Source organism: Podarcis pityusensis (assembly GCF_964106645.2).
Source record: "Podarcis pityusensis genome assembly, chromosome: 17".
NCBI classification, from domain to species: Eukaryota; Metazoa; Chordata; class Lepidosauria; order Squamata; family Lacertidae; genus Podarcis; species Podarcis pityusensis.
In genome coordinates, this window is record NC_138042.1 from 4,576,195 (window position 1) to 4,602,618 (window position 26,424).

The 26,424-nt window shown below is 43.7% G+C and overlaps 1 protein-coding gene across 2 annotated transcripts in view; it reads right to left on the minus strand.

Annotated features, from left to right (window-relative positions):
* The window catches only part of HUWE1 (HECT, UBA and WWE domain containing E3 ubiquitin protein ligase 1), a 74,022-nt gene that overhangs the window by 43,293 nt on the left and 4,305 nt on the right, over window positions 1-26,424 (minus strand). Inside the window, exons 4-24 of one of the 2 annotated variants that reach the window (XM_080987512.1) lie at window positions 26,294-26,371; window positions 25,276-25,323; window positions 25,119-25,187; window positions 24,344-24,443; window positions 22,270-22,412; window positions 21,889-22,039; window positions 21,680-21,807; window positions 19,531-19,671; window positions 19,239-19,350; window positions 18,054-18,206; window positions 17,859-17,960; window positions 16,935-17,015; window positions 16,612-16,718; window positions 14,837-15,014; window positions 12,370-12,461; window positions 11,956-12,167; window positions 6,914-6,971; window positions 5,731-5,907; window positions 1,870-2,115; window positions 1,626-1,759; window positions 822-922 (exon numbers count right to left, since the gene is read on the minus strand). In XM_080987512.1, coding sequence (XP_080843638.1) covers window positions 822-922; window positions 1,626-1,759; window positions 1,870-2,115; window positions 5,731-5,907; window positions 6,914-6,971; window positions 11,956-12,167; window positions 12,370-12,461; window positions 14,837-15,014; window positions 16,612-16,718; window positions 16,935-17,015; window positions 17,859-17,960; window positions 18,054-18,206; window positions 19,239-19,350; window positions 19,531-19,671; window positions 21,680-21,807; window positions 21,889-22,039; window positions 22,270-22,412; window positions 24,344-24,443; window positions 25,119-25,187; window positions 25,276-25,323; window positions 26,294-26,371 — 2,611 coding nt within the window. Of the gene's footprint in view, window positions 1-821; window positions 923-1,625; window positions 1,760-1,869; window positions 2,116-5,694; window positions 5,908-6,913; window positions 6,972-11,955; window positions 12,168-12,369; window positions 12,462-14,836; window positions 15,015-16,611; window positions 16,719-16,934; window positions 17,016-17,858; window positions 17,961-18,053; window positions 18,207-19,238; window positions 19,351-19,530; window positions 19,672-21,679; window positions 21,808-21,888; window positions 22,040-22,269; window positions 22,413-24,343; window positions 24,444-25,118; window positions 25,188-25,275; window positions 25,324-26,293; window positions 26,372-26,424 lie in introns of both variants that reach the window. The other variant, XM_080987511.1, reaches the window with a different exon arrangement.

Here is a 26,424-nt window from a genome sequence, read left to right on the forward strand (position 1 = left end):
TGACTGGCATCCACAGCATCCTCAAAATTCCAAATGTGCCCACTGGTTCAAAAAGGTCTGCATCTTACAACATTGTCATTTCAAGAGAAGTACTTTAGAGCCAAGAGAATCAGGAACTGGACTGGACAACAAAGGGCACATGGAAGTGCAGGGGTGTCAAACTTAAATGGGTTGTTATGGTCATACTCCCCCAGGGGCCACACTATTTTTATTATTTATTTATTTATTTACACACACACACACACACACACACACACACACACACACACACAATTTACTAATTCAGGTGGCATCAGGGGGCTTTTAATAATAATAATAATTTATTATTTGTACCACGCCCATCTGGCTGGGTTTCCCCAGCCACTCTGGGCAGCTTCCAACAAAGATTAAAAATACATTAAAATATCACACATTAAAATTTTTAGTTTTCCACCAAAAACCTTCAGGGCAATATGAATTGATACACCAAAGTTTTGACTGCAGCTCAGACAGTGAAGTTTGAAATCACAGAAATATTAGTAGTGCGCTGATGCTACAGCATGCAGTACCCTTCGTTAGGTCAATTTTGCTCACCCTGCTAGACACCTGTTTTGTAGCCCTGAATAATGTGTAAAATGTAATCGGCGTTTTATGACCACACAGAGTATGCCTTGAGGGTGTTTATATTTTGACATGTAGTATATATAGCGACTGAACTACAAAACATATCTTCTACAACCATGCTCATGTTGCACTGCATAGGTACCACAAAATCAAAGTTCCTCTAGAGATGCCACAGTATTCAGTGTGTCCAGGATAAGGATCCTGCTTCCCATCCATACCTGCTTTTTTGGCTCCCTGGGTGGAATTGGGGGCTGCTTTCTCTTCCTTCGGCACCAGCTTCTGCATATCAGCTTGGCCAAATTCGCAACCTGAAGGCAAACTGCAAGCATGGAAAGGTAAGACACAGCAACAGGTGGCACTCATCTGGCAGGGCACGTTAGCCTACAGCACCGTAGAAAAACATTTAGCAATATGGAGCAAGGGGGTGCACTACCCTTCAAGCACGGGGCACAGAAATGAAGGATCATAGACATCACTCTAGTCAGTGCTGAGCTGTTTATGCTCCTTGGGCTAAATGAAGCCCTCTCCACATTTCCATCTGGAGTCTTGCCTTTTCCTCCCATGCTTTTGATCATTTTAGCCACATCAGCTTTTAGAATGATTGAACAAGTCTGGCTAAATAAGAACTGAAATTGCTGAGTGTGCTCTAAAACTGCTAAATGGAATCAGTAAATGAGTCAAAGTTCACTTAATCTACAGATGAGTTTTCCCCAAGAAACTGACTCTAGGTATGATGGACAAGAGAAAGCTCCTTGTAGCCTCTGCTTGCCAAGGGAGCATGTACTAATGGCTTCTACTTTACCATATTATGTTACACATAAACTCCTTAAGGGACCCAAGGAGGACGTGCATTTGTACAAGTCTAAGACATTTAGCTCTCTTCAGCCCTCAAAATTCTTGTCTGCCAAATGACTTCTTGGAAGACATTACCTGGCTGCTACTGATTTCAAATTCTGGGAGTAAATGATAAAACTGTCCACCACTGCCAAGCCCAAGCCTCTCAACCACCAAATGCTCCATACCTGTTTGGTGTACATAGTGACAGCAGCACCGTGCTTTCCCATACCAGGGAACAGTAGAGTTGGCTCAACTTGCTCAGCACACTCAGGCCCAACTGGGAACCCCACTGGTTTACCGAGATGGCTCTGATCTCACTCTGTAACAGAAGAGATTGCACGCTGCTAAGTGCCCGGACTACATTCTGCTGACAGAAAGCAGCAGCCAGACCAGGTGGGTCATTAACAAGGTGTGGGGGGTTGCTCTTACCTGTCCTACCCGGCAGGTATGTACGAACATCATGATGTAAGCATGGGCAGCTGTCAGGGCATGAAGTAAGGGTGTGGCCTGGGCTGAGAGGGTGGCATCAGCCACATTGCCAGCACATGCCAACTCCCGCAGCAGGACCGAGCCACCAGGCGCCTCAATGGGCCGGTGTAGAGGCTCCAGGGAAGATAGGATGGAGTCCAGCTGGAGCAGGCCTTCCTGCAGGACCTTCGGTTCATGAGATAGTGTCTAAGGTAGAAAAGATAAATAGTGACATCCATTAAACAAGGCTCAGTAAGTGCAGATCTCTGCCTCAAAACCACCCACTATACCAATCTCTGGTTCAGGATGTTCATTTTACAGTAGTGGCCTGTGGATTACTGAATACCTAGCAGCACTCAGAAGGTATTCATCACTTCCTCTCAGGGAAATATTGGAAGCTTTTCTAGCTGTTAAGGCCACATTGTTAACATTTAGTGACTTAAGGCTAAATATAGATAATGTTTCCCCACTAATCAAGCTAGTACCACCAGCTTACTCACTAGCCCACACAAGAAGGCTAAGCAACAAGTGCGCAGACTCGCACTCCAAACCCACCCGCTAAGCTACCATGACAGAATTAGAAGAGCAGTGGCTGATCATATTACAGTTCAGATGTGGTTTCCCCAAGTCAAGAGATCACAGCATATTGATCACTGCCTGCTCAAACTAATAGAGATGTTGAGCTCCTGCAAAGAACACGGTAGTCTAAATTATGTGGTTTAATCCCTGATGGGACAGATGTTTAAACTCATGCCACAACAGCATCCTTGATACATGACCTTTTTGGTCCCTTGATCTGTTTAGGTATTGCTTAGATTGGCAGAAGTGAACCTGGTAAGAAAAGTGGTGCTATGTAGATAATAACAACAACAATGACAACAACAACGATAACTTATTTCTTGTTCCTAGCCCATCTGACTGGGTTGCCCCAACCACTCTGGGCGGCTTCCAGCAAAATATAAAGGAGCACAACAAAACACCAAACATTAAAAGCTTCCCCAAACAGGACTGCCTTCAGGTGTCTACAAAAAGTTATAGCATGTCAGGTACACTGAATGAGAAAAACATAACCCCTAAAGTTCACTGCTCCAAGTAAACTCTGTGGATTTCCAAGTTTAATTATTACCACTCCTCAACTGTCAAAGTTAAACTGGCCTTCCTGAAGAGAAATGAATGTGATGATTGGGCTAATCATGGATCTAGAAACAGATTGCAAGGTAAGAAAGCCTGTAATATTGGCACACTGAATGAAGCAAAGATGGTGGGAGATTGTGGGCATGTGGAATGATATGGGTATACAAATGGGCACACATATTCTCAGAACAAAACAGCAAGTGCTGAGAATGACCCAACACAACTGCATGTCAGTAAGCGCTATTATAAATGCACATCTTCTGCATAAAAAGGCCTTCCAATATCCAGAAGCCGAGCATGACATTATACCCAGAGCTTCAAGGAAGTGTCGCTACCATGGATTGCTGAACACCAGAAGGCTGTATAAGGTGCTGCCACAGCTTATTCACCAGTCAGCATTTAAAGTACTGATTGATTTAGCTTTGTCTTGTTTCTATGAATGCACAAAGCCCCTTTTCTCCAGCACACATCCAATAATACACCTTGGTTTCATGCAGTTGACACATGCTCTAAACTAACCCAAACTGGATGGCATCTGGTTGGCCACTGTGAGAACAGAGTGCTGGACTCTGGGCCACAAGGATTCCTCTTATGTTCTAATATGGCCTGAGATCCAGGAATCAAGTACCATGTCACTTGCCAGGTCTTTTGGAGACAAGCAACACTTATGAATGCATCAACAGTCACTGCAAGCAAATGTTGAATGTTAAAGTGAAGAACTGGGTTTCAATGAAGCCTATTTGAGACTACAAAGACTTGTAAGCAATAGATCATAGCAAACAAATAGGATGGTAAGGGTCTTGTTTGCTTTCCCTGCAACCCTCACCAAGCATTGTTTGAGGGGAGGGAATAGGCAGAGTCTTGCCGGCAGTGTGTATATTACTACTAAACTTTTATATGTGGTGGCCCTGTATCATTGCTCAGAGTTTATACAGGGAAGCCTTGACAGACTGACTATGTCACCTGGACAGACACTATAAAAGAATGAACTTGAATTAGCAGCTGTACATTTGCTAATCAGCATCAGCCGAGAACACTCACTCAATGCTTTTTGTTATTTTACGCTTCTATATGCAAAGCTGGAAAATGAAAAATTGTCGGTTATTTTGCTTAAAGTAAGAAGTCTATCTATGGAACCAATTTGACAGTGCTTATCTAGGAGAAACTGGCTTTGGTTTGTATTGCTTTGAGGATTAAGAAGATTTTTGGCACTGCTACTAAAATTACAGTAACTGGTTTGTTAATTTTTTACTTCCTTGATCATTGCATCTATATTGTGTGGTGATGCAACATTAGCGGATTTGCCTGAGGAGCAATTTCAGCAAAAGGGCTCTAAAATTGCTTTTGATCAAGTAGTGGTTCTGGTCACCTAAAGTTTATTATTCCTTGATCAGCTTAACCAGAGCAGGAGCAGCATAAAAGACCAGTCTTAATTTCTAAGGGAAAAATGCTATGCCTCAAGTCTGTTTCCAAACATTCATTTCTGATCTAGGGCCACTAGGGCCATTCTTGATGTGTGCAGTGTCTGAAGGAAATGAACTCTAAACCAACAGACAATGAGGCTGCAGCTTAGTGAGCTCTGGCACAAATTAAGCCCCGACAGAGACTTCATGCAATTGAGATCCACATGATGACCAGTTTATGAATACTACTGCACACGCCAAAATGTGGAGCTGCCACCATATGGAACCACTGTCACCGTCTGACATCTTTTAATTGCTACAACTAATTCCTGGCTTCTTCCAGAGAACAGCATGCTCTTTTAAACCAAAGTAAAATGTTTCATCAGAAAAACCAGTTAAGGCTGAGTGGCCTCGTGTCCTAAAAAGAAACTAAGCATTCTGTAACAACATAGCCCAAGTTCCACAACCCCAAAAGCTGAACTTTGCAATTGGTATAAATTCTGGAACCCAAGCAAATCAGCAGGGTTTGTTTTGCATAATCATGCAGTTTAAACTGTTGAAGCATAAATTATACTGCTTCTGAAAATCATATGGAATAGCCAAGAGCTAAAACAGAATGTTAAAGCTCTGTTCCCCAGAAACGTTATCCTAGCCCTTCTGATTTGAGGTTTTACCCTCAAAACGTTTCTTTAAACCATAAAATTGTTGCTGCTCTCCCAACTCCACCCCAGTCAGTGAAATCAAATAAAAAGCTGAGATTCTTAGGAAACAGAATTCTTCAGCTGGTACCGTATTCTACAGGTTTCCCATGCTCCTACAAAAGAGCAGCAAGTGGAAATCATGCTATAGAGTGATAGTCCCAACATGAACTGTGAAAGTATGCCTGTTCTATAGATAGGATTTATTCCTTCTTACTTTTTTACTTTGGATTTCTTAAATATAGTTCTACAACTCCATCCAGGTGACAGAGTCTTGAGACACTGGCCCTTCTCTGGCAATACACTAAAATTATGCACATGACCACAACGAATGCTGGGAGAGGTGCAGAGGTCCTCTGCCAAGCTACATTTCTCAAAAAGCTATCTCCATTTAAAGGGCTTCTTAGCCCTTCAAAAATAAGACCTGTTAGCTGTAATGACACAGTCAACAGGAACGTCTAGCAGATGCATTTTGGGGTGGGAGTAGGAGTTAAAGAGTAGGATTTCCAGAAGCTTGTGTGTACTTCCAACTTGATGGCAGTGATAATTACCTTCTGGAAAGGGAAATGTTGTATTCTCCTCCTTACCAATATGGATTTGCAGACTCCAGCCACAGCTTGGCAGGCTGCTGAGGTGGGAAAGTCTATAGGCAGGTTGGGCAGGCCCAAGATGGTGACTAGGGGCAGCAGGCCCTTCTGATTCACAAACTCCTGACAATGGTCATCTGTTGTATTGTTGCTGAGGATGGACTCCACAAATTTCATCTGGGAGACAGAAGAAGGAGGGTAGGGAAGAAAATAATCAACACTTCATACAAAAACAAAAGGTTGGGTAGCCTACACCCAGACCAAGCCCAAATGGAGAGTGAAGCATGGAGAGCGCTCAACTCCATAGTTTCTTAGATTCTATGACACACTCTCTAAATCCAAATTCATCCATCTTTCAAGAGGCAACTACAGTGTAGCCAAAGAAGGAGTGTTTTCTTGGTCCAATATCCTCACAACCCTGTGATAGATGGGTTCCAAGGCTAGCTGCTCCAAAAAAAGCAATCAGTAAAGCAAAGTTTACTTTGACATTCCAGGTTTAATTAAAAGGACACCACACTCACTCTGCAGATAATCAGCAAACCTGCAGTATCTTTTTTTTATTTAGCTGATATGTTAAGAAAGTGCATATTACATACTCAAACTCCTACCTCTTAAAATAATTCTACATATGGAAAAAATGATAAAATATTGCTATTTTGAACATGTATTTGTGTCTTTAAATAAGACCAACACCAAGCAAGTTCAGGAAGCATTACTGAGTGACAAAACTGTGGCTACAAGAGCCATACAAATTCATTCTAACAACATGACATGTGAGGCTGGAGACAAAAAAGGTGTCAGGCAAAAGAGCTGGGGATGCCTGAATATCTCTCTAGACCAGGGGTCAGCAACTTAAGGCCCATGGGCTGGAAGTGGCCCACGGAGGTCGTTTGACCGGCCCATGAGTTGCCGCCAAACTTAGCTGCCCACTCATGTGCTGCACTAAACTGGCGCAGCGTGGGGACTCGCTTCTGCGGCGCTGAATACTGAATCTGCACATGTGCAGATGCCGAAAATCATGGGGGCGCATGCTCACACGGGCACGCGATCCGGCCCACAGAGGGATCTCCACAGGACCCATCTGGCCCAGGCAAGTTAAACCGTGCTGACCCCTGCCCTAGACACACTGAAGCCAATCCTGCCAAGGTATCTCTCAAGGACCACCCACTAATAGAGAACTTACCACATTAAGGATGTAGTCCATGAGTGGGATTGGTATCCGTTCTTCTGTCCCGACCACCCTAGAGGGGGGGAAAAAGCCCATTACTGCAACCATATTGTTCAATAGAGGCCTCCAGACACTCGATTTTGGGTTGTAGATATGTGAGCTAGCTGCTCAGCTTGCGGTCACCTTACAGTATTCTCCCCCAGCTCCCAATCAAATTTATCAGAGAGCAAGCGCACGAAAGACACTATCAAAATCTTTGCTCACCTTTCTTAGTCCTAGACACGCAATATCCAGCTCCCACATCCCAGGTTTTATGCAAAGCTGTCTCCTATTAAGGTTTCCCAAAAAGATAAACTGGGAGAATAGAAGTACCATCTTTCTCTTCCAACAACAACAAAAATTCCAGAGGGCAGCCCTGCGCCAGGACTGCGGCAAAACCGCGCCTGAAGCAGTCCAGAATGCATCATGGTGACAAAAGATACCAGCATTGAGGAGACACCAGAAAAAGGCAAAAGGAGGGGGATAACTGTGCTGCCCATCTTGGCTGCTGGCCTCAAATTGGATTAAAGATGGGAATGTGGCAGGGGCCATGAATGGTCGACTGCCAGGCGCCATGGAGTTCTGCAGCAAAATGGAGCTGGGGAGGAGGAGAAGGAGGGGAGGGAACAGTTGGGCAGTGACGTAAAGAGCATGCTCGGTGCAAGGTTTGGTCGGAGAAAGAAGAGAAGAAAGAAAAGTCTGACACAGGCAAGGAGGGGCCAGGCAAAATGCTTGGGGTGGATGGGCGGGGGGAAGAAAAGTGGAGGATACTGGGACCTCTCCAGTCTGCACCAGGCACCTGCCACATGGCAGCAAGCAAGCCAAAAGGAAATCCGGCCCTGCAAGTTTGGCCAGAAGAAACATGGCTGCCTCCCTGAAACTAGAAGGAAGTTTAACTGTTTCTAAACCGCCACGCACACAGGTCTGTTCTCAACTAAGGCAATACAAAGAAACAAATGCTTAATTCAAAACAGTCTACTCTAAACAAGGATCCTCAAGCCAGCAAACAACTGGATCCAGAGCTCCTTAAGCCAGAAAACTGCCTATAAACTAGAACTGCCAGGGCAAACTTTTTCCCAGTGCCTGAACATTCTTCCTCCACCCACCCACTCTGCAAAGCATCATGCCATCTCGGGGCCAGCAGGCTCTCAATGCAGGACAGCAACTACTCCCCTCTCTTTTCCCCCACGGCATTACCCAGCATATGGCACACATACAAAGTACCACATAGCCAGGAGTTTATGGGGTTAAGAAACCCCATAGACAGGAAACTTCAGAGTTCAGAAGTTTACAAAGAAACAGCTGGCAGGCACTCAGAAGCTGCTGCAGAGCTTGCCAAAGCATTGCAGAGCCAAGAGAGTCTCTGAGTAAGGCCTTCTGCGCAGCTGGGATCAGGGTGCCAGGGAGCAAGCAGAACTACGCCAAAAATGCTCAAGGCGACCCTCCATCCACCCCAAATGTAATCCTGCCCTTTGCTAGTGCAATAGGGGGCTCCTTGTCCCAAGAACTAATGCAATCATTGCTTAAAACCAGTTCGATGAAATATGTATTGGCTCAGGGACCTTCTCTGTAACTGGTTTTGCCAAGATCTCAGCATTCTACCTGTAAACAGTCAGCAGACTAGATTTCACAAGCTCAGCTACAAGACTTTCCTCAATCTATGTCATACTCACAACAAAACACATTAAGTACAGAATTCTAGTCACCAGAAACACATTTTAGTGATAAAAATTATTCCTCAGCATCTACACAATCATGAGGCAGAGCTAAAGAAAGCAGCCTGATCCTATGAATGTTTACTTATAGAGTATGTTCTACTGAATAAAATTGTTATCACTCCCTTGCAAGTCTGCAAAAGACCACAGCCCAAGTCTCTTCTCGGTAAAACAATCAAACATAAAACTCTAGTAAAAACAGAAGCTACCTGGAAGCATCATGTTTCTAGGGTTCTACCACATTTAGGAGGGGAAACACAATTCACACACCACCTACTACATGGCTGGGAGAATTTAGTTTCGCTTTCCACAAAACCTGGCTTATCATGTCCTATGAACCAGGTATCATGATGTAAAACAGGAATGAGGAACCTGTGGCTCTCTACATGTTGCTGCACCCCAACCCCTATCATACCTGACCACTGGGCCATGCTAGCTAAGGTTGACGGAGTCCAACAACATCTGGAGGGCCACAGATTTCCCACCCCCTGGGCTAGTTAAATAAGACAGTTTCATAGTCCATGGTTTGAAGTTGGCTGGTTTACACAGAACAGGTTTTTAAAAATCACAATCTCTGATTTATATGTAATAAGTCAGGTTTTGTGGAAGTGAAACTAAACCCTGTAGGTGTCCTCTGAGGTGAGAGGAAGAACACAAGCCCAAGGCTCACAGCAGCTCCTTCCTGTCATGTTTTAGTCTTACATGAGAACATGGCCAATCTGAAAGCCCAGTGGTGGGATTAAGCAGGTTTATCAAGGTTTGAAAAGATCCAGCCAAGTTGTGGTTCTTGGTAAATTATAATTTGGGAGTTTCTCCAAAGCAATGAATACTCTGTGTTGATGCATTTTTAAGAAAGCACTTGCAGCTAAGTTTGGTCATCTGACCAATCAAAAAAAGATTTGGTCAACTGACCAAATAGTGGTTAACTTTGAATTAACTTTAATTAGAACAAAAACAGAAAGATAAACATGTTTGATATTTATACTAATTACAAAAACAAAATAATCTGTTAATGAAATCATAAAGTTACTACCATATTTAAAACAAAAAGAACTGCAGTGAATTATAACTTTTAATCATTTGAAATGTGAATTCATTGAACTGTTCTCTAGCTTTTATCCCAAACACGAGGGTCAGTCCATGGCTACATAATGAAATAAAATCCCAAATAAAGTATAGCAGCAGCAACCAACTAAAAAGTAGGTTTTAAATGCAGTTGTGCTAATTAGGCAGCAAGTAAGTTCAACCACTGTGGCTTCATGAGGTATGTGATTATGGTCAAATGATAACAAGATAGCGAATTTATCATGTCTGATCTGTCAACTGACTGGCATGCCAACCCTACCCATAAGCTCACAAAAGCCAATTTCTCCTAGTCACAAGCCAATAGAATAATGAGCAGGAAGATTACACATGCACAGCACAGAATGGAACTGAGAGGAGGAAATTAAATATTCCCACCCACTCTCACTTGCAAGTGAATTCCACTGAAAGCTAGTGGTTCTTACTTCCGAGTAAAATGTATGCAAGGCAGGAAATAGGTAAATGAAGAATCAGCTTGCAGAAACAAGAAAGAAAAGGACCACTTTGACTGAAACCTAGCTCTGGGTTCTGCTGTGGTCCAAGTGATCTTTATAACAGCTTCACCCACCCTCTTTTCTTAGAATTGTGCTTTGTATAATACAGGGGTAGGCAACCTAAGGCAACCTAAGGCCTTCTCAATCTGGCCAGTGGACAGTCCAGGAGTCAGCGTGTTTTTACATGAGTAGAATGTGTCCTTTTATTTAAAATGCATCTCTGGGTTATTTGCGGAGCATAGGAATTTGTTCATTTTTTCCTTCAAAATATAGTCTGGCACACCACATGGTCTGAGGGACGGTGAACCAGCCCACGGCTGAAAAAGGTTGCTGACCCCTGGTATAATATATCACTTCAATTACATCTCAGGGCTATAAACCCAGCAGAGCCCACCCTACCATTCATGGGCTGTATTATGTTCACTGCCTAGATACTCTGTTCATTGTGTGGCACTGTAAACCTACCAAATAAACAAATGCAAACCATGAATCTAAGGAGTTATTTGTGAATCTGTGGCCTGCTTCAATACCAAGCAGGTATTAAATGTCAGCAACCTTGTATTGAAGGGTCAATATCACAATAATGCTAAACAGTAAAATGACCATGGTCTTATCCTGTCTTGATTCAAAACCACAAGGCAGGCGTGAACAACAAGACAACATACACTCAAACAAATACACCATTTCTCAAACAGTCTCTACCAAAAATGCTCAAAGGAATCAAACTTTACTCTTATGAAGGGCTTTTTTCTTTTTTGCAACAGTACACTTCAATAAACGAGCTCAACAGTTGCCTCAAATTGGCACTGTGGGTTAAACCACAGAGCCTACGACTTGCCGATCAGAAGGTTGGCAGTTCGAATCCCTGCGACGGGGTGAGCTCCCGTTGCTCGGTCCCTTCTCCTGCCAACCTAGCAGTTCGAAAGCACATCAAAGTGCAAGTAGATAAATAGGTACCATTCCAGCGGGAAGGTAAACTGTGTTTCCATGTGCTGCTCTGGTTCGCCAGAAGCGGCTTAGTCATGCTGGCCACATGACCCGGAAGCTGTACGCCGGCTCCCTCGGCCAGTAAAGCGAGATGAGCACCGCAACCGCAGAGTCGGTCACAACTGGACCTAATGGTCAGGGGTCCCTTTACCTTTACTAGTGATATTAGCACACAGGAAAATGAATGCTTTGCTAACACACGAAGAGCTATGCAAATGCATTTTCTGCTGTGTACAATGTACTTGCCAGTCAACATGGGTAACAGCTGCCCAAGTACATTTTCTGCTATATGCAGCAACCTTGACAGCTATGTGAAGCACGTTGACTAGGATCCAGAGAGTTGCTTAGGCTTACTCAGAGAGCCTCTGCTAATCCAGTGGGATGTAACTTTTGTATAGCTTACCCGTCCCAACACACCCCGTGCCGGCTCCAGCTGCTCTGAAACTCTCCGTTTCAAAACTAATTGCCATGTGGCATGTTGGATTGCCACTGAAGAAAAACAAGACCCCACTGGATTCATGGAATTAACTTAATGGGTTCTTTGAACCATCACCGTGCTCTTCCTAAACATGAAGGGCAGCCCAGTTGTTTTGACAAGCCCCCCACCCACCCTACCCTCAAATACAGGTTGTTTTCAAGCAGCTTTAAAAACTGATCAGAAAGCAAGTGCAGGCTAGACTTTGCAGCAAGCCACCATTCACAGGATTGCTGTATGTTATTTTTAGCCTCAGCTACTCACTGCTGGCTGGATTCTGCCTCACTCTGCTGCGTGGCATTGAAACTCTGCATAGCTTGCACCTCTTCCTCTTCTTCATCCTCACTGGAGGCCTCCTCTGCTGCATGAGTTGAGCGAGGTGGTGGAGCAGTGGCTGTTCCATCAGCCTTCTGAATGGAGGGCTTCTGGCAGATGTATTTAGGGTCTCGGCCCAGATTGCAGATTTCTTCTAGTAACTGCAGAACAGTGAACAAGCATGTTGGCATGGAACAGGTTCTTGTTAGGACTTCCAGAATACCAGTCTGGGATGTCATTCTCCAAATAAGACTGCATTCAGGAAAAAACAGTGTAAAAGAGGCAACATCTAGGTGCACAACTTGGGAGGTTGGCAAGATAGAGACACAAACAGCATAGGAACCATTCTGTTCTGTTTCCTACCTTAATTATGGCTGTAGTAGCATCTGTCTTGAGTGTGGGCTGGTGCCTCATGAGCTCATCCACAGCACTTCCAAGATTGGAAGCAGTGTCCCCTAGAATGAACACCGGGAAAGGGGAGCAAATTAGATTTAAGCTATAAAGGACTGTGGTACTTGGCATAAACCAGCCCAGTCAAGTAAGTAACAATTTATTTTTGTCCTCTTAGTCTACATAACTCAATATTCTAATGAAACTTAAAAAAAAAAAAAAAGGTTCAGTGTTGCATGAAAGGGAAACAAGGTATAAGGGAAAATAACAGAAGGCCAGATGGGAGTAACAGCTAATTTCTAGGTATGACTCTCTTGCAGACACTGTGTGAGTTTTCCACCTATTAATCTCCAAATCCATAAGCCTGGAACTTGCTTTCATAAAAAGTTAGCATAATATTTTCAAGAATACCAACTTCTACAGGCACAAATGTCTTTATTATAAACTGTGGGTGAGCATAGATAGGAGATGGAAAGTGAGAATAAGATCTTGTTTATTCTCCAAGATCCCCTGATATGCTTCTGGATTGCCTCGTGTTTGGAGCAAAGAGGAGACATACTGTGGTCTCTCCTTCTTGCAAGTTGGGTCTACAAAGGTGGCAGGTGAAGTTACTGTTCCATCCAAAGGCCTTCCACGCGCAGAATGCCACAAGGTTCAATCTACACAAAACTGTCTGGAGATTTTGGACACTCAATGCTATCTCTCCTTTACATCTGCTTTCAACGAGTTAACTAAGGTTCCGAACTGGTGTCTAAGGTCCGTGATGAACTGGATGTGAGTAAACAAGCTGCCCAAACAAGATGGAAGCACCGTTGGCTGGGTATGCTACTAATTCAAGATTGAGTACAGTTGCATTTCTTTTTAAGAATCAGATATGGGTCCCCACAGGTCAAAAGAATCTATTTTTCTACGCAACCACGGCAGCCCGAGTAGTATATGTTCCTTCTGTTCACTTTCTGTTTATACATGCTCAGCCTCTTCTACACAGAACACATTCCTTAAACATGCCCATATTTCACTGGATGCCAGCATTGGACACCCATCCTTCCCTCCATTCTGAACACTGCCACACACAAGAACAAGGATATGGCTGGCGATCATCACTTGAAATTTAAAAATCATTTAATGTAACAACACGATTAGAGTTATTAATATTGCAGATGTTGTATAAGGGATTATTATTATAACCAGAATGCAACTGACACTAAAAAGATTTTGGAAAGCAGAAATAAAGAAAATTATCAAATCATCAAATCAAGCATGCAGGGGGCAACTTTAAATTATATAATTCAGTACTTGAATGATTGGTATTAATAATTGTATTATAAATTGGTATTGCTATAATGAGGCTATTATTGGACTGTAATTGAAAACTAATAAAATTTTATTCCTAATAATAATAAAAATAATAATAGTAAGGATTGGCAACTCTTGCTGTAACTGATAAAAGTATGCCAAATACATTACATTTCTAAGCCTCCATCAATGATGGAATGAAACCTTTCAGATTCATAGCCATCTCATTTTGTTTGCTGCTAGTACAATTTCTGGCTGTGATTACAAGATCACCCACTGCGAAGACAAAGATACCAGGTGGAAAGCTGCACATTCACGTGTTAAAACACCACAAGCAGCACAACATTGGGTGCTGTATTAAGTCATCAGGAAAGTAGGATTCTGAGGCAGAAAAACTGCACTTCCATTCAACTTAATCATTAGAAATGGTACACAATAGAAGCTTGTTTTCAAAAGGGAAATGGGGAATTCCTCATCACAGGTTGATAACAGTCCACTTTATAAGAATTTCACCTAGGAACAGAGCCGACATATGAGCCATAAAACACTAGGATAAATTTGTTAATTAGACTGGATAATAGTAAAATTCAAAATTATTTCCAAAAGTTAAAACGGGGGGACCCCCTCTAGTTGTCTCCAGGGAGCAGGATAAAACAAACTTTTCCCTCTTCCATGTGACAGCCCTTAATATATTTGAAGATGGCTATCTGGACCACGGGACACGGGTGGCACTGTGGGTAAAACCTCAGCGCCTAGGACTTGCCAATCATCAGGTCGGCGGTTCGAATCCCCGCGGCGGGGTGTGCTCCCGTTGCTCGGTCCCAGCGCCTGCCAACCTAGCAGTTCGAAAGCACCCCCGGGTGCAAGTAGATAAATAGGGACCGCTTACTAGTGGGAAGGTAAACGGTGTTTCCGTGTGCTGCGCTGGCTCGCCAGATGCAGCTTGTCACGCTGGCCACGTGACCCGGAAGTGTCTTCGGACAGCACTGGCCCCTGGCCTCTTAAGCGAGATGGGCGCGCAACCCCAGAGTCGGACACGACTGGCCCGTACGGGCAGGGATACCTTTACCTTTTTATCTGGACCACAGGATGGTGACAAGTAGGGAGAAATGCCCAACACAAATGGACCCCGGAAGATACTCACCAAGTGGATCTGAACTGCGACGCCTCCTCATTGCTGGGAGGTAGTCTGGTGAGAGCAACACTTTGAAGAGGCGTTCAAAAGGCTGACACTGAACGAAGGATTGGAGGCCCCGGGCATTCAGGCACAGGGCACTGAAGACATTAGGAAGGGAGCCCAGAACTTCCCGTGTGGCTGGGACCTGTCAGGAGAGACGTGCACCGCAATGCCAAAAGGGTCACAAAGTTGCACTTGAGCTATAAAAGTAACATTTCTTTATAAACGATTATTTGATGCAAATGAGGCCTAACAACCTAACATAAGGGTGGTTAAACTTCAGGCTTGTCAGATCTACTTTGCTTTTTTAGTTCTAGCTACATGTCCTTGTAGATAAAAGTTGTTTATCCAATGGAGCAAAGTTGTTTAGCAGATGGGGACCATGAGAATCCCTGAATGAACTTGGGCCAGTCAGAAACCCTCAGCCTAGCCTATCTCACAAGGATAATACAAGGTCAGTCGCCTTGAGCTGTTTGGAGAAAGAGGAGACACATATAATCATGGCTACTCCATGGAAGATCTTGAAATTCTGAAAAGAAGTTTGCCTCCAAGCACATTCTGAGCCTAGGAATTTCCCCCCAGTACCTGATTTACATGGAAAAGACAATTTGTTGCTGCTATTCTTAATGAACTGGGAGTCGGAACCTTTTTTCCAATCTGCTTCCTATCACACAAATCTGCCAGCAGATCCTGATCAACCTTCTGCTCACCTTTGGCCTAACGTTACAAAATGCAGTGAGATATGGCATAAAAGCAATGTGGGAAAAGAGGATTTTTTATGTGGAACGGGGAACCCATTCTTATGTATAGGAGCCAGAGAACTCTCTTAACTGAGTTGAATGACTTGAGAGAAAAATAGTAGCTTCAAGGGACTACGTTGAGAGAAAACAATATAAACAGGAAAGCAGAGATTCAAAGGTGGAAATTGGAAAGAAATGGTAGAGTGAACTGACTGAGCAGGAGTGTAAATAAAGTGGAAAGACGAAATGGGACGTATTTTTCGCCCTATAGGACGCACCGGCCCATAGGACGCACCTAGTTTTTTTTTTGGGGGGGGGGGGGAATAAAGAAAAAAAATTATCCCCCCCCCCGCCGCGGGAACTCCCGCAGGGCTCCCTAGGTTGCGGATATCTGCCCGAAGCGTGGGGCGCTCTGCTTCAGTGCGCCCCGCGCTCCGGGCAAGCAGGCTGTTATCCGCAGCCTAGGGAGCCCTGCAGGAACTCCCACGGGCTCCCCAGGCTTACGGATAGCTTCCTGAAGCCTGGAAGAGAGAGAGGGGTCGGTGCGCACCGACCCCTCTCGCTCTCCAAGCTTCAGTGAAAGCCTGCATTCGCCCCATAGGACGCACACACATTTCCCCTTCATTTTTGGAGGGGAAAAAGTGCGTCTTATAGGGCGAAAAATACGGTAAATCCACGTATTTCCACATTCACCCTCCATTTGAGCAGAATAAAAGAGCAGCTGAGGAGATATGTCGAAAAAGTAGCACAAGTGCAATTCCAACTGTGCCATGAACCCCTAAATGGGCCAGCACAGTAGACTTAACATGAACTATATGAAATGCTTTTATCAAGTATATTCATTTACAAAATGAATTAGATTGCAGTGCCAGAAATTAGCAACTGCTGGAATGCAAAATGGGAAGTGTAAAAATTACTAAGACTCTTTCAGCTCCCAGATTAAAAAAACCAACAACATGAGGCTTTTATAGGAACACAGGTAACAAAAATAATAAAACTCACATCTTTTATAAGGAGAGCGTGCAGCATGACATCTGTTAGGCCATTGTCCTGTAGCGAGGATAGCAGCGAAGGCTCTTGGAATACAAAGACCGTTACCACCTCAGTGGCTGTCAGGAGAGAAGAGAGAATGAGGTGAGTCACTGACCAGTACAGGTCTTCCCAGGCAGGACAATTTCGCAGCTAGGCTGAGAGATGACACCTCCCATTACAATGGCCCATTCCCAGAGTATGCTGTCACTCCTGGGAAACAAATCAAGAGGGATGTGGTCCAGGGAAACCAGCTAAGAAACGTATTATTTATTATGCATGAAAGACACACTTACCAAGCAAGAAGAGTGATGGTCCATAGTATTCTGCATTGCTGATGATGTGCTTCAGAGAGGTAGGCAGAGAGCCATCCATCACTGCAAGGAGGAGACATAATGAATAAGGCACGGATAATGCAGTAATTACATAAAGCACTTTCAGTAAAGTTTCCACTAAAAATGCTGCACCAATAAGCTTTACTTTATCGCCTATACAATATGCAGACATGTACAAAATATTCTATCACTCTGTACAATTTATTCTGGTTTGCTAGTAATGGTAAAGGACAAGGAGCTTCATAGTGCAATTAAATGCCCACCCCCAAACCACCAGAAATATTATTCAGCAACTCATTTGGCTTCCAAGGATGTCAGTAACTATTCTCTGCACGGTTCCAATATCTTTACAATAATGGGCTAGCAAATTTCTCTGGGTTTAAACAATGAAACTGGGATTCTAAGGAAGTCACCACATTTTGTGGTTTGCTTTGCACAAGATTAGACACTGGTGACTATTGCTCGGAAGTTCATTCCCCAGAACAAGAGCAACTTCCAAAAAGAGGTCTAGTGTGACATTTCACACTTTTACATCTGTGTAGGATAGAAATACAAAAGTCACCAAAGAAAGCTAATGAATTCTCAGATTTTCATTCAAACATAACATTCACCATCTGAGATGTAAAATTTAATAAAAAATATTTACAAAAAAAGAAAGAAAAGAAAGCTAATGAATTCATAAGAGATCTGTTGCCCAAGTAGAACCAAACTGGCGGAGGATGGAAGCATCCCAGGAGACTCCTGCCTTTAGTTGTGCAGCCACCAGCATTTACAGCCTACTATACACCACAAAGAGACAAGCATCTTGTCATTATGAAAAGATGGTCAAGGGAAAGCTGGTTCAAGAACTGCTGGCTTAGCCCAAATGCTAAGGCAGTCTCTCACCATGCCGTATGCCATCTGAAAAAGCTGGGTCCTGGATGGCCTTTTTCAAGAAGTTCAACATGGACTTGAGAAGTGCTGCTCGCTGAGGGATACACTGAACTCCTGGAATAAAGAAGGAATCCAGAAAATGAAATCAGTCAATGGCAAACACTCCAGTGGTACAACAAAAGCTCTTTTATACAAGTCAATACATACCACTTCGGGGTGAGACTACCATGTTTGTGCTGCTGCTGCTACTGCTACTGCTAGGAGTGATGGCACTTGGGGCCCTTGTTTCAACCACAACTTCTTGTCGATGTTCTCCAGAGGTGGAAGGCCCAGGGCTGCTCTCCATGGCTACGTCAGAAACTAGAGAAATGGAAAGATATTTTACAGGAAATAATTGGACTCAGTTGTGCGTGGGCACAGGAGAGGGAGATATACCGTATTTTTTGCTCTATAAGACTCACTTTTTCCCTCCTAAAAAGTAAGGGGAAATGTGTGTGCGTCTCATGGAGCGAATGCAGGCTGCGCAGCTATCCCAGAAGCCAGAACAGCAAGAGAGATTGCTGCTTTCGCTGTGCAGCGATCCCTCTTGTTGTTCTGGCTTCTGAGATTCAGAATATTTTTTTTCTTGTTTTCCTCCTCCAAAAACTAGGTGCGTCTTATGGTCTGGTGCATCTTATAGAGCAAAAAATACGGTACTCAGCGTAAGACAAATTAGCACAGGCCCTTCACAAGTTCCACCCTATGTCTGCAAAGCTATAGCTGTTGGAATACCCTATCTTTCATTTAGAAGCTGTATCTTCTCTTTGCCAACACAAGATGACAGTAGGCATGACTTCTTTATTATCATTTTTCAAAACTCAACAACCTAACCTGCCCCAGAGCAACAGACTAATATTACTTCTCCCTGTTCATTCTCTCTACACCATGTATAATTCTATCTTGTCTCACCCTACCTCACCCATTTTCTAAAGTAAAAATCCCAGAGGATCCCCCAAGACTCAGAAAGTGCTGAACCAACTCTGCCAAACCACACACCCCAACAAAACTGGCTAAGCATGTCAAATCTGCCATCTATGGAGAATGCATGAAGTTTACCTTTCATCTCACAATTCTACTTAATTCATTTTATTTCAAAATCCAGTTCTTGAAAGGCAGCAGAAGAATCCCAACTGTATCTAACATGTAACATTTTAGTTATAGCTCTATAAAACATAGGATTATTAAATCTCTTTAAAACGTAATAAAAGCTAACAGAAATACATCAAGTTGCAATTAAAATAAAATCCAATACTATCAACAGATACAGTTTCTGTAGATTTTCCTCTCTACGTTTATTAGTTCAGTAAGCTATAAACATTTCTGTAAAAATGACCAATAGCTGTTATGAGATACCTTCTATGTCTGTCTCCATCTCTTCACCCTCCTGTGTAGTGGTAGCAGCAGGTCTCTGGATCTTTGGCTTTATTACAAAGGGACATTCCCTCCGACACAGGTCTGCCTCATGCTAAAACACAAAGGAAGCTATATGTAAAAAGAGCTTTAAAACAACTTGAGTAGAGTTAACTGAATCACTGGTATCAATGATTGTGAACTCTGTAATAAAAATGAACAATGGCTGTGAAGTCAGGCCTACATGAAGAGTATGCAATGAATAGCAGTTGACACAAGAATAAAGCACAGATACCTCTAGTCTATAGATGAAGATAGAGAGGCCGCTATGAGACTGGAAAGCTGCCATGTCTAGGTTTGTGATTAAGTCCACCACACGGACTGCTCTGGTCACAAAAGTGATCTGGTCCTGCTCATCTCCTAAGAACTTGATCACCTGGGAAGAAAGATGTAAAAGCAGGTAAGAATGTGTGAATGCAGGAGCCACAAAAATGATAAACCCATGGGTACAACAACCCACCATTTTCAAATGACATTGGGGAGAATCCAGAATTTCGAAAGAAAACACCTAAGAAGTCTGTTGCATCAGATAAATGGTTCATCTAGTCCAGCATTCAGTTCTCACAGTGGCCAACCAGATGCTTCAATGTGAAGCACACAAGCAGGACCTAGCCACAATATAATATAACTCTTCCCTTCTCAGATTCCCTAGCAACTGGTATTCAGAGGCATGCTGCCCCCATACGGGAGGTATCTTTGCTAGTAACCACAGGGGTGCCATACGTCTGGAATTTCCCAGACAAAGCCGGGATTCATCCGTAGAAAAGGGAGTCCAGGCGCAATTGTCAAAAGTTGGTTAAAATGTCCATGAAAACCCAGGTGCATGGCAGCCCATATCAGAAGTGTTGGGGGGGGGGAGCTCAACAACTTTTGTGTCCAGATTTTCACTTCTTGAAATACGGTAACCCTGAGTAACCATTAACAGCCTTTTCAACTACAAACGGGTTCAATCCCCTTTTAAAATTATTCAAGTGGGCTGTGATCATGGTTGCGACCAATGCATCTTCTGAGGATGAATTCTACAGTTTAACTATTAACTGTAAGAAGTACCTTTTTTGCCTATCCTCAGTCTCCCATTATTCAGATTTGTTCAGTGACCCTGGATTACTGACTTATCCACTTTCTCTACACCAGGGACGTCCAACTCCCAAGAGACTGCAATCACAACTCTCGGAATAAAAAACTGGCAGTGATCTGCCCATGGGAGGGGGGAATCAAATTTGCTTAGCTTTTTTAGGGGGGCCAGACCAAATTTGTTTAGGTTTTGGGGGCGCAGTACTTCTGCTGCTTTTGGAGGGGGCACACCATAAATTGCTTTAAAAACATTAAACACTACACTGCTCTCCCCTCGCCTCTGACACGGCGATTAGGCGGGCCTTCATCCCCGTGAACACTCCCCTCCGGTCACACCGTTGTGGGAAACCAGAGGTTGAGCACCAACAGTCTACAGCCGTCCGATCACATAAGTAGACAGGCACAGCCAGGGATCCACGATCCTGTCAGAGTTAACTTGTTGCAGCCTGCTGGCTGGAGCTTCCAAAACACCCATGTAGCAGGGCGGCGGAGGCATCCGAGTGACAACTGACTCTCGCCAGGTCAGGACAGCACGTGCAAGGATGCTCCCCCCCCCAGAGGAAAATAAGCACGTGATCTACCGCTATCACTCAGGGATTGACCTGTTGACCGGTTGGACATCCCTGCTCTACACCATACTTAATTTTATATCTTGCCCCCTCAAAGACCCCAAGGCTGTAACTTTTCCTCAAAGGGGTGTGTGTATGTGTGTCTCCAGTGCCCGCTGATCATTTTGACTGCCCTTTTCTAGTTCTATAAGGCCCTTCTTGAGGTCTGAGGACCAGAACACAACAACTAAAGTCACAACAGCAAAGTCAGGCTACGGTTAAATGCTCTGGAATGCCACCAAGCAGTTTGATTTCTCAAAGGGCAGCTACTATGCCTAATCTCGAATGCTATTAAATCAGAGCTTGGCTTGACAGAACAGGCATTTCAGTTGAGACAAACCAGATACACATATGAATGCATGTTTTAGGCTCCAATACTTATGAGCCAATCTTTTCTACTCTTAGATAGTTTCTCAGCCTCACCAGCCCAGAAACTGGGCTTCCCTATGGCTGGCATTCAAGATTTACCAGTTTTAATTCAATAGAAACAAACTGGCAAACAAACTGGCTACCGGGAACAGCAGCAGCAAGATGTGGAGGCAAGGGACAGAGAAGGGTATCTGTACACACAACAGTGCTCCAGTTTTCTTGACAACAGTCAAAAGAACTGCATGCCCAATTTTTGTCTGACAGGAGTCCAGCAAACGGTTCTCTAATTTTTGGGAACTGGCTGCCTTACTCATTCTTCTGAGCATACATTACCTTCAGTAAGGCCTCCATCATGCCACAGGAGACTAGAGCTTCACCTCCTGCATCATAGCTTGCCAGGTGATACAAGAAGGAGAAGAGTGCTGTGGCAAACTGATGTGGATATGGCTCCATGGAGGGATCTGGGAAGAGGAAAGGAAGCACCATTAGAATACAACAAGCAGAATACAACCAAAGTACATGTGAGATCTAGAAATACTTGCCGATCATGGCCTGTATACAGTTCCGGACTAGGACTGGCAAAAATCCATGGTAGGAGGCAGTTCCAGTGCAATCAATAATACTACTGAGTTTTGGAGTCCTCTCCAAGTGCACAATGGAAGTTAACGTCCTCAGTGAGGCGGCTTTGATGTCCTGTCAAAGAGAAATGGGGAGATTAGGGATTTAGCTCCGAGGAGAATCGTGTGCTATATTATAATTTATAAATATCCACATATTCAGTCAGTATCAAAGGAAGCTGAATAGGCTAGTGACAAGCTCCTGGGAAAATGGCAGAAAAAAACTCTAGAATCTTTACAGTCCAACCCAATGCCAATACCTTGGGAAGGAACTAAGGTGAGTACCATTGAGCTAGCTTTCCTTACCAACAAGTCTGGGCAGGAGAAGCAGGTCGATAGATGACGTACCATTAACTGTTTATCTGTTATCTGCAGTACATCCACTAGCTCCTCTATCAACCCATTGTATAGAATGCTGTTGGCGGATTCCTGCAAGGCATTTGAATACACTGTGGAAAGAGAGAGAGGCTTTGTTAAGAATTTGCAGCAGGTGACAGACATGGGGGGGGGGGGAGACAAACCTATCCATTATTTTAAGTGACACATAACTGGTTAATACAATTATGGTCTCTGATCCAGAAGCACAAGCTTCTACTGTACAAGCTATGTCCAGGTGCTCCAGATCAGAGGAAGAAAGCAAACATGGTTCTATATGGCTTTGTTTGGCTTCCTTCTGGTCCTTGCATTTGTTAGTCCACAACCTAAAATTCTCATTGCTATGAACCACAACCCCACCAACTGGCCATGAAGGAACAAGCATTTAAGTCAACCAGGCCTCTATGAAGCAACATCACAAATAAGCACAATAACATTTGTTACCTGGCCTGTTAAAAAATTAGGGGTGGGGGGGTGGGAAGAGACTACAGCTTTCAAAGATGGCAATTTAGTGTAAAGTTCTTTATTTTTCTCAGACTACTTAAAAACCATCTTGGCTCTCTCCTATGTTTTTAATATGTTTATGAATCTGTTGGGAAATGTCATCACAGAATTTGAATGGTGTATCATCAATATATGGGCAACAATTAATGCTTGCCCTTTTTGCAGAGGCAGTGAAATTCCTGAATTGGTATCTGCAGCAGTAGTTAAGAAGCTTACAGCCAACTTAAACTTATCTCATTGACAATATTGTGGTGTTTGCTCCCCTGTTAATCTTGGGGATAGGGAATAGATCTTATCTAGATTCGGGGGGTGGGGAGAGATCACAGATTAAGATTGTATCTTAAGATACTGCTGCTTTTATATATAAAGGTGGCACTATGACAAGTAGTACCTTTTTACCAAGTACAACCAGTTATGCCTTCTCTGTAGGAGCAGCAGAGATCTGCGCTATGGTAATTTCCATATTATATTACTGTAATATATTCAGTTTGGGGCTACCCTTGAAAGCTGTTCATAAACTTCAGTTAGTGCAGCAGCCAAGCTAGTGGCTGGGACTGACTATTGCAGGCATAGGCAAACTCGGCCCTCCAGATGTTTTGGGACTACAGCTCCCATCATTCCAAGCTAGCAGGACCAGTGGTCAGGGATGATGGGAGTTGTAGTCCCAAAACATCTGGAGGGCCGAGTTTGCCTATGCCTGGACTATTAGAATCATCTCCTTGGTACCAAAAGATACCAGCTGGTTACCGGTTAGTCTCTGGGAAATAAGTCAAGACTTGATAGCACTAACTCATCCGGGTCTAAATACTGATATATAGAGAGGACAGGCTGACATGTCCAGGGCCAAGTCTTTTTTCAGCAATGGTAGCTACACTGTAGGATTTCCTTGATACACAGACTTGCTCACTTCATTTGTTGTGAGCTACTACATCTATCAGTTAAAAAGCAGCTTGAATAGCTAAGTCAAGTATGTGACTCAAGAGTCCCCAGAAATGCATAGTCCAGGCATTCCCCCGCCCTTACGCAGGGGTTACGTTCCAGGACCCCGCACATGCATGTGAAATTACATAAAGTGGAGAGCTCTCCACTTTAACGGGGAGGGCACATGAGGAGGAGAGAGAGACACAGACAGAGACAGACTCTCACCCTGGAAATTGCTTGGGGCCACTGCCTAGCCTGTCCCAAGCCTGCCTGCCTGAGGGGAGCCAGTGCATGCACTGGCGGCAGCTGGCCATGGAAGGAGAGGGCCAAAAACAGTAATAGTGCCAGGATGGGGGTATGGACACATGACAGAGTGGCAGGGAGAAGATGCCTCCTGTCCTGCCCCACTGGTTGATCAAACGCCTATTTATTTCATGGCAGTACATGAAAACACGATCACGTGCAACAAAATAAAAAGTATCACTTTAAAGCTATCCCAATGTCCACTTGTATAAACTCATATTCTTCCCCTTTACTTTGGCAGTGCCACAGATAAGAATTCATCTGCCACCATGCTCACCTAATATAGAAATGGCATGCAGTCTGGCCTGAACAGCTTGCAACCGCTTTTTATGATTGGAAAAGCCATGGGCCAGGCGAATGTGTGTAAACAACAGCATCTACAAGAAGAAAACAGTTAGCAATGTTGCAATAAAGACCCAAGCACCCACCATGACAATGCTTCCCTCACAGGGTTATAACTGACCCCAGTCACCTGGCAGGATCTACATATGCAGCAGAATGAGATGCAACGAATTTTATTACTTCAGTCATATGTGTATATAAGTAAATATTGCAAGCAGAAAACTAGAACAAGGGCAGGGCATGAACCAGTCTCCCCAATGCCCTCGTTTTGTCTACAGAGCGCACATTCAAAATGCAATTCCTATTCTGAAGTCCCAGATGATACAATTTATTCTATTATCTCATTTATAAAGGTGGCCCTAATGCACTCAACCTGATGCAATCCAGGGCAGTATCTGCTGCTACCTTGTGTAACCATGTCACTCTCAATGGGTTTCCATTTCTCTGTCTCATCACACTCTCCCCATTTTGAGGACACAATATGGAAACCACACCAAAGTTAGCAGTATTGGAAACTAGACCTCTCAACTCATTAAGCGCCCCACCAAGCCCAGAAAAAAATCCATTTCAAGTACCAAGGAGATTCATTAACTCAGTTTAGCTACTGAAAATCTCCGAAGCACAGCAAATTTGTTTTCCTTGAAACTAAACCAGAAGCCTCATTCTGTAATGCACCCAGAGCACCACATTGGTCTTTCCTGTCAATGTACCTGTTTATCCTTTGGGATGCTGTACATTTTGGTGAGGGATTCCATAATTTCAGAGGGACTTTCTGAAATCTGCATTGGGTAAATAAGAGAGGCTTAGAAGCCAATACAAAGGCAAAATTAAAAATATCATTCAATTAAGCAGGGGGAGTTAGCTTACCTTGTCAAGTTGTTCTATGTGAATATAATGTAGTGTGTTGCTGGTAGTCTGAAAAGGAAACAAAAAGGTTTTGGAGTTCATTTCCGATCTCTCATTCGGAAGCCATGGCAAAGTCACAACTGTGCCACAGAACTGCTTAAGGGCAGCCACCAAGAGCTACAGCTCAAAAATGAGTTGTGCCTTTGGCCAACAATCAGACCTGGCTTTCGTGGGGTATTTTAATCATATCCCAATATGGATTACTGTGCTGGCAACCCCTATTTGAGAAAGAGCTGCTGCCCCATAAATCCACATCTGCCCCATAAATCCATACCTAGAAAAAACAAGCATTTAGAGAAGCAAAATGGAGAAGTCTCTTCACAGGTGGACAGAGATGTTACCTTGAAAGTGTCAATGGTGTATGTACCTGGCACTGAAGTGTTCCCATTTAATTTGGGAACACTGTCAAGGTGTGCCATCTACTTTACACCCAAATACTCAGGGAACTGGAGCTACTATGTAAGGGTCCTCACAGGGCCTAGTGTGGAATTTGGGGAGGACAAAGTTTGAACTGTTTGCACCTGACAAGAGACCTTTCATAGAGTGTTTCTCAAGACGTAGGAAAACAAGCTCTCCCTGAGATATGAGGGCAACAAAGTGGGCCTTCAACACCACTGAATCCCTACCACCATCACCACCACCTCCAAGAGTTAAAAGCAGCATGTTTGATTGCAGGGCACAGCAGCTACAGCAGAGGTAGGACACTGAGTGGACCATGACAACCTCCAAAATGAGTTGATCAAGCTACTGAAAGCATCTGAGAATAGGAAGACTGGCTGCCAGCATCTTCTCATACCTAAAGTAACTTCCTCCATCTTAGTATTCACTCACTGGGAGTAGAGAACCCCACTTCTCTTAGAAACTGAATAGGGAGCAACGTGCTATAGCCTTTTTCAATCCAATGTGGGCTTATTTGCCAAATCTTGCTCCCACCCACTTCCCTCAGAACCCTACAAGAACAAGTCTGTAGGAGACTCACCCTTTTGTCCACTTTGACCTCGGCCCCTGGCTCTGCATAGAATTCAAAGTGTAGTGTAGTTGCACTGGGAGGGTATTTCTGTGTACAGATCACAGTACGGAATCAGAACAAACCAGATGGCAAACACTCCC